Source organism: Manihot esculenta, chromosome 4 (genome assembly GCF_001659605.2).
Source record: "Manihot esculenta cultivar AM560-2 chromosome 4, M.esculenta_v8, whole genome shotgun sequence".
Classification (NCBI taxonomy): domain Eukaryota; kingdom Viridiplantae; phylum Streptophyta; class Magnoliopsida; order Malpighiales; family Euphorbiaceae; genus Manihot; species Manihot esculenta.
Window position 1 is genome coordinate 7,104,164 of NC_035164.2, and position 12,308 is coordinate 7,116,471.

The 12,308-nt window shown below is 29.7% G+C and overlaps 1 protein-coding gene across 5 annotated transcripts; it reads left to right on the forward strand.

The window, feature by feature from the left end:
- Positions 1-597: 597 nt before the first annotated feature.
- Positions 598-9,340, forward strand: LOC110612833 (protein GAMETE EXPRESSED 2). Of its 5 annotated transcripts, none has more exons than XM_043955646.1 (17): positions 598-764; positions 841-1,176; positions 1,563-1,901; positions 2,404-2,730; positions 3,023-3,223; positions 3,304-3,374; positions 3,451-3,592; positions 4,635-4,943; positions 5,968-6,092; positions 6,384-6,601; positions 6,716-6,943; positions 7,318-7,547; positions 7,934-8,172; positions 8,310-8,466; positions 8,592-8,755; positions 8,850-8,944; positions 9,085-9,340. In XM_043955646.1, exons 1-17 carry the CDS (start codon positions 689-691, stop codon positions 9,209-9,211), a joined length of 3,384 nt encoding a protein of 1,127 aa, XP_043811581.1. In that variant the 5' UTR covers positions 598-688; the 3' UTR covers positions 9,212-9,340. The 5 variants fall into 5 exon arrangements, with proteins under 5 accessions (XP_043811581.1, XP_043811582.1, XP_043811583.1 ...); XM_043955647.1 differs by having other exon boundaries at positions 6,408-6,601; XM_043955648.1 differs by having other exon boundaries at positions 8,850-8,975; positions 9,085-9,220.
- The last annotated feature ends 2,968 nt before the right edge of the window (positions 9,341-12,308 follow it).

Genomic DNA, 12,308 nt, shown 5'->3' on the forward strand with positions numbered 1-12,308 from the left:
AATCATTAATAAAAATTTAATAAAAATTATAAAAAAGTATAATGATTTGATAAAATTTATAACAAGAAAATTCATATTTGTAGTTTCGGTTTTTGATTTTTCAATTTTAAAAATATTTTTTAATAAGTAATAAAAATAAAAACAAAACACTGAACATGTTTTCAAATTTTTTATCAAATAAAAAAAGTAGAAAATCACAATAAAAATGAACACATTCTTAATTTATATAATTTAGTATAATTACTTATTTAATCTTCTTATTTTAAATATATATCAATTAATTTATATTTTTTAAATCGTTAATTATTTAGCCTCTTTTATAATTGCATAGTTAATAAGTAGGGATTGAGTAATTATAATTGTAATATTACAAAGGATTAAATAGATAATTGTGTTGTGAAATTGCAGATAAGAGTGATAAGAGCATCTTAGCCATTTCAAAACTAATAACAATGACGCAAATAAACATAAGGATAAAATAGTTAAGAGTTTCAAAGACAAGGATTAGTTGATATATTTTCAAGTTATGGGATTAAATAATGATTTGGACTAAATAATAATTTTTATTTTAAAAAACCCACGTACTCAACCGTTGGTAACCGTCGATAACTGGTCCCAAATCGTTCCAATCAATTTCAAAAGATTCTGTGCACATGCAAGTTTCAGGTTCTCTCTCTCACGATCCATCATGGCAATTCGTTATCTCATTCGCATCTTGGGTTTTTTTTCCCTCTTCTTCCCCGCATTTGAATCTTCAACCTCAGGTACTCATGGAAATCTTTCCTCTCTGATTATCACTTGTTTGAAAAATTCGTGAAAAAATCCTGTAATCTCTGGCAGATAAAGCAAAAGTTCCAAATTTCGCTTTCAGTTGGTTAAATGACAACAACACATTCCAAGCTGGGGATACTGCAGCCATAAAGATCATAGTACTGGGAGAGTTTGACAGTAAAGGAAATGCTTCACTTGATAAGAATGCTTTCAATCCTACACTCACAGTGAATGGGAAGAAAGGAAATAGTTCTTTCGTTTCTGGGGTTTTCCTGGATACTGCAGGGGATACCAGTACCTGGAGAATTACTTTTGCTCCAATCAGAGTTGGGGTCTTTAACGTCTTCATCAATGATGATCCTTTCAAAGTATTTGATTCATCTCTCCATTACGAAGCTCTGCCAGGTCCTAATATGCAATCTTTAGCATTTAACTTCTATTTTCGCTTATTTAGATATGTAAGTTAGAACTTGTTTGAGGAAAAATGTTTTCCCTAGCAATCAATTTGAGCCTGCAATCTATGACAGAAGGATTTTGTTTTGTCTTCCATTTTTATTTTGGCTTTGTGCTCTATCTGGGTTTTACTAGTTGTTTTGGATTAAGGGAAGTTAAATTGTTGGTGAAGTGCTATTGATTAATTTAACACTTGTGCTTTTGCTCATTATGATAATACTCTGCAAATCAACTCTTTGTGAAATCTTATAATCTGCTGTTATATATTGTTCAAGGGCCTGTATAATGTCAAGTACACATAAATGCATACTAACTGAGGTTGCTATTTCCGATTCAAGGGAAAATTTATCCATCTGTCTGCATAGCGTCATGGATGGGATTTTTGAATGAGTTTGAAGCTGGTGAAAGAGCTACTATTTTCATTGTTCCTAGAGATGCATTTGGGAATGATGTTTCTTCAACTGCTGAAGAATTAAATTCCTATAATTTTACAGTTAGTGTGCTTTATGCGAATGGTTCCCTTGCCAATGTTCCAAACATCACTCACGTTGGTTGGAATGAGCTTGGGATTATTAGCATTGAGTTTATTGCAGAAAAAGCTGGAGACCTTTTATTGCATGTGAAAGGAGGAAAGCAAACCTTGAATGGCTCTCCACTTCCGTTGAAAGTGAATCCAGGTGATTGTGCTGTAGCTAGCCATTTGTTCATAGCTTGTATTAGAGGGATTCTTTTTGTAAATAAGAGTTATTTTTTTCATGAATTCACCAGTAAATCTTTCTCAAGGTTTTCTTTCTTGAGATATTGAAATTGATGAGGTGTATTACAAACTCACAGCACCAACTCAACATTGTCTTGAAGTCCATTCTTGTTAACATGCCACAGACTGTTGCATTATTTCTGTGAATTGGGGTGCTTTCTCACTTTGTATCATCAGTTTCTACGTGAACTTTCACTGTGAAGTTTAATTTGTACAGGGGAAGAGAAGGGGAAAAAGGGGAAAACTCATTAGTGTCATATCCAAATTGTGATGCAGATACAAAATAGCTCCCAAGCCCATGTTGAAAATGTTTCTGTTGATGCTGTTTGACATGAGCTAACATGGAATTTAAGTTTTCTCTTGTAAAAAGCATGAAGTGATTCCCTTTTTCTTTTTGACTCCTTAGAACCGTCTTTTTCCAGGTCCTCTAGACATTTCCAATTGCCTGCCAAAATGGAAGTTTGAGACAAATGCTTGGCAAATATTTTCCAAAATGGAAATTTTTATACATCAACGAGATCAGTATGGGAACCTTGTTTCTGGACTATATGAATTTGATGCTGATATTGTTGAAAGAGAGACAAATCTGACTATACCAGTTGCAGATTTGCACTTTGAAGATGTGGTTCCAGGAATACAGTTATTCTCTTTCAGTCTATTAGAACCGGGAAACTTCTTGCTCACTATATCTGATTTGGAGCATAATAGAAGCATCTCCAACATGCCATTTGCTTATACTGTCTTTATAGGTGTATAACATATCTGCTAATTATTTTTTTTGGAAAGTCTAATGATGTTAGTGTTGAGCTCTTGCTTTTATCTACCCTACTCCCTCAATATTTCTTTTCCTTTTCCCTTCTAGAATGCAACAAATGTTTGGTCTACTAGTTATTGATTATGGCTGTTGCCATTGGCAGGGAGGCCAAATTAAGTTTTGATTATAGTAGGTGACAAGCAGTGCTTGATGCTATTGCCTATATATATAATGTAACTATTTCTTTCTGAAATCATCACAATATTAATTATGTTTCAATTTAACAGGTTATTGTGATGGATCAGCCAGCATTGTCAACGGATCTGGTTTAAATGATTCCATTGCTGGTGAAATTTCACAGTTTTCAGTCTATTTGTTTGACATTTTTCAATATCCTGCTTTCGTTGAACTAGGAAGCATTAAAGTGCAGATTGTAAGGGAAAATGATTCCTATTATGTGCAGCCAAGCATTGTTCCAATCATCAATGGTATCTGATATTATAATTTCTTTCCTTTTGATGAACAATTTTAACAGTGGTTCACAAGGAGGCATGCATCTCTTTTACAGGAAATGGACCTGCTCAAGAACTCAGCCAGAAAGAAATTTCTCCAGCACCATCTGATGTTACAATGAACATTGTAAGTTGTACTTAATTATTTCCCTCAGTCCATTGTTGAGAAATCTGACATTCTTTCCTTCTTCTCTTTGATTCAGTCTGCTGGACACTTTGAAGTTGCAGCCAGTGTTTTTCATGTGATTTATACTTCTGAGAAGAGTGGGATCTATGAAATATATGTATTTTGTGGAAATATTTTGCTGAGTGGTGTTCAATCATTCAGAAAGGAAGTTAAAGCAGGTTAGTCTTATATTTATGTTTTGGGTTAGCCTCACTTTTAATTTACATTTCTTCCTTTCATCTGTCACTAGTACCACGGTGAATGCATAAATTTAATCAAAATTGTCATCGATTTATGTCAATTAGAGATTACTGAGAGATAATTTAAAACTAAATTTGATGTTTTTAGCGATAAGAATACTAAAACTAAAAAACAAATTTTTGAAACAGATTTTTCAATAACATCTTAAAATGGGGGCTTTCTTAAAAATTTAGCCCTGCAACGACAATGTCAAGCAGACACTAAAGCTTTAGAAAATTGAATTGAGTTTTTGAATGTGTAATAATAAGGTCAATTTGCACTTTAGTGGTTGTGAACAAAATGTTTCCTTTTATTTTTATAGTTAATCAAATATCCACAACTTAATGTTTTAGATTTCAAAATGCAGATAAGAAACAAACTGTTTGGACTAATGTATGATTTTTCACATTTTGTTAATTAGTATGGGAATAGAATAATTTTCAAAAAAATTTGGTATTCAAGCTAACTTTGCACTTGCAATACAATCCATAGTTTTCAAAAGTGGTTTGGGTTGGGTTAACTGGGAATCAAACCACTGGCATTCTGGTTTAAAAATAGGTTTCTTTCTACTAATGAAAATAGAATTCTTGCCCACTAGGGTTTTTGAACTCAAGACATAAAATTTGTGTTTTTTTCCTTTCCATCTAATCATCTTACATCCTTAGTGTAAGCTTGTCAATTTTTTTTTAAATATTTTAAATTTATAATATAATTTTTTTAATCTCGTATTGTTTTTTTACAAAAAGCAAAGGTGTACAATTGAACTTCAAGATGGTAAATTATTAGTTTTGTTTTCAATGTTTCATTTTGCATGTATGGTTGCTACTTGCTAGTTACTGCTTCACTGGTGTAGTTACCTTCTTTTTTTCCCCTTCTTGTTTGATTTTTTTTAATTGTTTAATCTATAATAATGGTTACCCCATATAATTGCGTGCAGTTTCTCCCTTGATTTTTTACTAAATTTTTTCCTGCTTTTCATAGGGAAGGTTGATGTATCTCTTTCAAAAATTGTGAAATTTTCTCCCAAGGTGCCAAAGCTGATGGAAAATGAAATATGGGTGCAACTAATGGATTCATTTTCTAATCATGTCTTGTCCCAACAGTCACTGCTAAAACTAGAGATTGCTTCAGTAAATACGTCTGGTTTTTCAACAGAAATGTTTGTTGATAATAATGACGGGTCATATACTTGTCAATATATGGCTAAGGATGTTCGAACTTATGAGATGTGTGTTTCATTTGATGGCGTAAATCTCATGCCCTGCCCCTTTGGGGTCAATGTGTATGGTGGTAAGTTATAACTATGTCAATATCTTCAATGCAAACAAACTATCATTAATTTAAATGCTTTATGATTTGGTGGTAGATTTAGTATAGCAAGATGAACTTGATTTGTCCTCATAGCATGGTGACTTTAGGATTTTTGAACTTTGTTGAGTTTTATAGAAAACTATTTTTGTAATTCTAAGAAAAATGCCAAAGCCAAGGCTATACTTGGTAGAGCATAGTGGAATGTTGCAACTATAATACAATGGATTATTTGATTGCCTCACATTCCATTACATTTTACGATATATAACCAATATTCTTAGATTTCTAACTAGTAAAAATGGCATGATTTGATTTGTTCAAGAAACCATAAGACAATACTTTATGACTAAGGGGCCATAAAGCTTATGCTAGGTTCAGATTAAGATGGTCAACTCTTTTTAGAATATTTGTTTGATCCAACAAAATATGATATAGTACATGGCCAAATTAATTTGCATTGATTTGTGAGTGCAATAGCAACTTTGCTAAAAAGAGAAGTATTAAGATTATGGACTTATAAGAATGATATATACAACAACGTAATTATGAGGCTGTGTCTCTATGAATGAAGTAGAAAAGTAAAAAAAACAGGAGCAAAGGGGTTTATTACTTAAATAAAGGAGATTATCAAGACTAAGTATTATAAATAGTATTATTCTTTTTCCCTTTTCCAATTGCATGTAAGAAGATCCCCATTATGTATAGGTTATTTGGTGAGATATTTTTTGTTTACTTTTTAAAAATTATGAAATAAGTGTTTTATCATTTTGAACAAAATTGATAAAATTTACAGATATAGTTTTTTGAATGAGACAATGATGCATTTCAGCACTTTTTCCATGGCAGTGATGTATTTGTGATTATCAAAGTGGAGATACCAAAAAGCTTTCTTTATTTTTTATTTTTACCATTTCTTAATAATGGGTTCTTTAAATACTAATTTAATTTCCATTATATGGAAAATATTTGATATTTCTAAAATAGCTACTTTCAAATTCTACAGGTGAATATTTTCCTAAGGCTTATGATGATAAAATATCTGTTTGGGAGGATGAGTCTATTGCTTTTGATGTTTTAGCAAATGACTACTTTGCTGGACATAATGCAAGCATTATTGAATTCTCAAAAGTAAGAAAAAAAATTATTGTAGTTTTCTATAATATCTTATCTTTTCTTGTAAATAGTAGGATCACTTTATCCTTATTTTCCTAATGTTATTCCACCTGCATTTGTGGATCCTTTTATGCGATTTGCAATGGTACTATTATTAATATCTATCACAATATTACAACTGCCTATAATTCTTAGCTGATATGACATTTCTCAATTTGCCTTTAAAGTTATGCTTATATTACTGATTTATTCCTTGGAAGAGCTTTTTGGAAAATTGACTTGCTGTTTTACATTGTAATTTTTCAGCCAAATTGTGGTTCACTTTTACAGGATGGACAGTTCTTTAGATACACCCCCTATCAAAATTATTATGGGAATGACTCTTTTATGTATACAATATCAGATGTAAATGGCAATCTTGCTTTTGCTACTGTAAGCATTTATGTTCTCAATATCCCTCCCCAGTTTATTTCATTTCCAAGTCAGCTGCAAGCAACTGAGGACATGATAAGCCCTAGATATGGGTATCATAATTTATCACTAAACTTTATTAATATGCTCAGCATTTTGAAGTTTCAAAATGGCTGATGTATTACTAAGTGTATGCTCTTCTAATGTTATGATTCTTGCACTTGCAGTGGTTTCTCAGGGTTTGAGATTAGGTCTTCTGATCCAATGGAGAACATTTCTGTCACTCTTAGAGCAGACTTTGGGACTCTGTTTTTATCGCCCCTGCTGATGCAATTTTGGGATCCATTTTGGGGGAAATTTTTAGTTAAGAGAGAAGATGATGAAGCAAAGAGTTTGACCTTAGAGGGATGTGTAGATGTGATGAATCTAGCACTTCAGTCAATTCAATATCTCGGGTACTATCTACTTATCCTATTGTTTACATTCATGAAGTCACTGGACCAGTAGTTCAATGACTGCCTGTCTGATAATGCTGTATCAGGGAGTGAAACACCTCCCCTATCACTGAATGGGAGGACAAAGCAGTTAAATATTAGTTAATACTAGTAGCAAGATTTGGGATTTTTGAACCTAACACCCAGTTCACGTTAAGTAAGAACAAGAAAAGAGAAGCAATGATAAACACATTTTGTGGCTTCATTTCCTTTGCAGGACATAGATATGCACCAATGATCTGTGATGTTTTCATGGCATAAGTCTCTCTCAACTTAATATTTTCTTGATCTGGTCTTTATCATGTGTGATTAACGTTCTTTCCCACCATATTCAGAAATGTGAATTTCAGCGGCAATGATACTGTTCGTTTTTCTGCCAACAACAAGAATGGGATAAATGAGATTGCAGTTCCAGCTTTCGTACAATCTATCAATGATCCTCCATTTATTAATGTCCCCAAATTTATCATATTAAAGGGAAAGGAGGATAAGTCGCTGATCTTTGACAAAGCTAGGGACAAGTTTGAGTTCTGTGTTGGAGATCCAGATCTTCTTAATTTCCCTGGTATGTATATGGATGTTTTCTTTAACATTGGAATTGGTTGGACGTTAAAATTTTATATTAAATTAAATCTTATTGTACTTCTTTGAAATGTAGAGTTACCCATTTGAAGTTTAAGTAGCTTACACCATAAATGATAAATTTCAAATTGAGTGAATTCCATTCGTATCTGAATCTGTGTTTCTATTGACAACTGAATGGTCGAGAATGATGAATTTTCATTCTTAATGAAATCAAATTAGCTAGATGGAAATTGAGTAAAAATCTACTATTTTTCTTTTCCTTTTTCTTTTTTTTTTTTAAAGGGTGACATTTTAGTTTTTGAAATGAGGTAGACTTGTTAGAAATGTCTTCCGGGGAGTTTATTTCTGTTTGTTAATATGTTTCAGGCAAAAAGTCTCACTTTATAGTCGCATTTTCTGTTGAAGTTAATGATGGATTTCTAATAACCAGCCTACCAGCTGAACTTATAGATACAACTGAACTGAAGCTAATTAATAACTATCAGTGGCAACCTCTTCAGACATATGTTACTATTTCAAAACATTTTATGGTCAAAGCTCATGGAATCAGATTTCGGGGGACAATTAATGATTGCAACCTTGTCATGCAACAACTCTCATATCATGTGAGTATATGCTCATTTGCAGGAAGTTTTAGAAGAAGTATGAATTCCTGGGTACTGTATACAGTTTAAAACTGTGAAAAAGGCTGCTTTAACATGGGCTTAATTTCTCTTTTCTTATTTATCTTTTTGGAGAATAGGGTGGAGAAAATGGTGCTGTTTTGACGTTGAAAGTAAATGATATGGGAAATTATGGTTGTTATGCTGATTGTACTGACAATATCTCAATGCCATTGCACGTTAAGGCTACTGTGAATCTTATCCGAAAAAGGCCAATGAGTTCATTGGCAGTTCACAGTAAGTAACAATCATATATATATATATGTATGTATATATCTTGCTTGTATTTTTTTAATTTTTTTTAGCCAAAGTGCATCTATATTAAATTATAACTCATATCAATTTTCATTATGCTGGTGCAGCCCTTGGATCAGTTGTTATTATTGAATTTCTTATGGTTCTCTCTTTTGGAGTAGTACTTCTATTCTTCACATGTAAATGTGCAATTCTTCTTGTAAATGAAAGAAGCAGCTTCAAATTCCAAAACTCTAAACAGTCTACTCTGCGAAATTTTCAGAAGGAATCTGTAAGTGAACCATGTATTGATTTTCAAGTGTATTTGAGGCATTTTAACGTGAACTACACTAAAGTTCCAATGTTGGTTGAATTATCTTACGCAGTCAAGTGCTGATTTATCTGAGAAAACAACTGACTTAACTGGTGGTTGTTCTCGATATCTTTCTATCTACCATCGAACTTCCAGCTTTCGACAACGGTAACTAGCTTCTGACAAAAAAAACATTTTGGTAATGGATTCATAGCTAGGATAGAGGAGGTTTTGAGTTTTTTTTTATTATTATTATTATTATTATATATTTTGGCTTCACTAACATGCGCTTTTTACAAATATGCCAGCTCTAGCCGTCACTTTGAAATTGCAGAATCTGAGCAGGATATACATAGCCCCTCTCAATCTACTAGAGGTCATCATCTACAGGGTCTACCTGATTTTATGCCACTTGCTATTGAGAAGGGCTCGTAAACATGTTGATCTATTGTCTAAAAATTTTGGTATTGTTCTGGTACGATTCTAACCAAAATCAGTATGATTTTGGTTTGGTTTGATTTTTATTTTGACTCTTTTTTAATTTTAATTTTAATTTCAGTTTCAGCTAAAATTTTATTTTTACAAATAAATTACAATAATTTTACGTTTATTTTAAAATAATAATAAATAACATCAAAATAATAATAAAACTAAAAATACTAACATTCAAACAATAGTTTCAGTTTCAGTTTCAGCTCAAATTTTATCCTTACAAATAAAATTACAATATTTTTATATTTATTTTAAAATAATAAATAAATAACATCAAAATAATAATAAAATTAAAGATATTAACATTTAAATAATAGTAGTGTTAATATTAAAATATATTATATACAGTAAAAATATTATATTATTTTATATATAATTATTAATTATATAATTTTGATTAAAAAATGCCTGTGTAATTAATACATAAGGATATGTTATATTATTAACATATAATTCATATATATAATTAAAAATTAGAAAATAATATTATTAATAATTTAATGACTGCCAAACACCATTAGCATCTACGGCTACTCAAAAGTATTGAATTATGTAGCGACTCTGATAGACTGATTCGTCCCTCTTCAACTACTCATCTATCAACAGCTTATGTGAGGAAAATAAGTTTTGCTAATTTAATCCAATCATTTGAAATTCATTTTTTTCAATTTCATTTTGTACAACCACCAAACTATATTCATTTTTTAAAAGTAAGACGCATAATTTACAATACTGTTATCGTATTTTTTAATATTTCTTTTAATCAAGCCACTCAGCAGCTCCTATAGGACTGACCAATTATAAAAGAGAAAAGTTGATTTTTTTTTTTTAAAATCAACTTTAAAAAAATTATACTTATAGATTCTCACTATAGGAATAAAATAGTCCATATAGAAAATCAAATTGTTACTTACTTGTTGATTTTTGAGAAGAGAGAAAAAAGATATATAATGATTTTGTTATTTTACTCGTTAAAACATGATACATATGTAGGAAAAATATAACAGAAAATTTTAACAAAATTATCTACTAAATCATATTTAAACTCGTATATAATAACTTAAAATTTAAATTTTATTCTATTTTCATATCATAATATATCATCAACTTTGGTATATGTCGACATCAATATTGGTATATCGGCATGGGCATTATTTTTGAATTCTTCATCTTCTAATGTAGCTATCTTGGGTTTATTAGGGTATTACTTTATTGTGACATATGCTTATTGTGGCATGGAGGAATTTTTTTTTTTTTTTTGAAAATAGGGGATTGGGGGAGTAGAACCTTAGACCTCTCAAGTCTATTAAGATGCATTTTCCACCAGGCTAAGCCTCGAAGTGCGCATGGAGAAACCTTTTGTTTTTCTAATTTGATTTTTCTGATATTCTATCTTCTCTCTTTTTTTCTCTATCTTTTCTCATCTTGTATTTCTCACATGCTTTTATGAAATAGCGCTGATATCAATTATTGATTTTTGAGAGGAGAGGAAGAAGAAATATAATGGTGTTATTTTATTATGTAGGAACAAAGTATACAAATTCAACAATACAACATAGTCATACGGAAAGTAGGTTACTGTCTCATTTGCAACCTACTTTTAGATAAATTAAGTGGTAAATTAATTTTTTTTTTTTTGAAATAGGGGATTGGGGAAGTAGAACCTTAGACCTCTCAAGTCTATTAAGATGCACTCTTTACTAGGCTAAGTCTTGGAGTGCGTGGTAAATCAATTCTTGTCATTTTATAAAAAATCATCACATCCTAAGCTTTGTAGCTCAGGTTATAGTTAATATTCTCAAACTATTCACAATTAAAAATTTCAGTCTCAATTTTGATTTTCTAGCACTATATCCTGCTTTTAGAATGTTCTCTTGAATTTTTTTAGCATGATTATTCTTAAAATTTTTAGATCTATTCTTAAGTTTCATTTGGATTTGGAATTTCTTTATTTGGATATTTGTCAGTCATATTTTGAACATTTTTGTACAACCTGTCCTGTGACTCATATCCAGAAATTTTATTTTATTTGATTTTTTGTACACACTAAAATCCATACTTTTAAAAAAAATCAAAATATGAAATTCAATCATGTCACCTTTTTTTTATTTAATTAGTATATGTCAATTAATTGAAAAAATAATTAAGAAAATCTATTAAATTTTTATTTATACATATATTAACGATTAAAATAAAATTACATTTAATTAAAAATTTTATCATTAGTAAAATTATGTAATATAATTATTATATAATAAATTATATTATTAAAATAAAATAATAAATAATTTTCCCTTAAAAGTTGCATTTGTTATATAGTTATTTATTGGGTGTAAGTATGTCATTAGTATTCTCCATTGAGGAAATTATGCATAAATATTTTTTTTCTGCATCCTGAACATAATATTATCATTATAAATAGATATTATAAAAATATTTCTTCTATTTTTAAAATTCAGCTAATTGGAAAAAAGAATTAAAAAAATAAAATTCATCAGATTCAAAAATTAAAATAAAAATAAAAATCAAGATATATCATATTGGAAAAAAGAATTATTTTTAGCAAAAATATTTAATAAAATAGGTAAATTAATATGGCAGAATAGAATAAATAAAACTGTTTTGACAATTATTTTAATGAAAATGAAAATAATTAAAGAATTTAAAGTGATTAAAATTAGACTAAAAAATAATAAAATATTACATTTGATATAATATCTTAATTCTCATGTTTTAATTTTTTAAAATTATTTAAAATTATTAATAATTTTATTCAATACACTAAATTTTAAAATTCATTTCATTTAACTTTAATTTATTTCAATAAAGTTATTTTCACTTTAATTTTGTTTCAAATGAAGTGAATTTAACCTACTATAATATATTCCTAGGTTACAACATGCAAAAAATAATCATTTTCTGTATTTTTTTTCTGCGTTTCTTCATTTTTCCATTCCTTTCATAATTCATGTTTAAAAAAATTAAAATTTAATTATTAATAAAATTGATTATTTTGTCTAAAATGAAATCTTAATTTAAT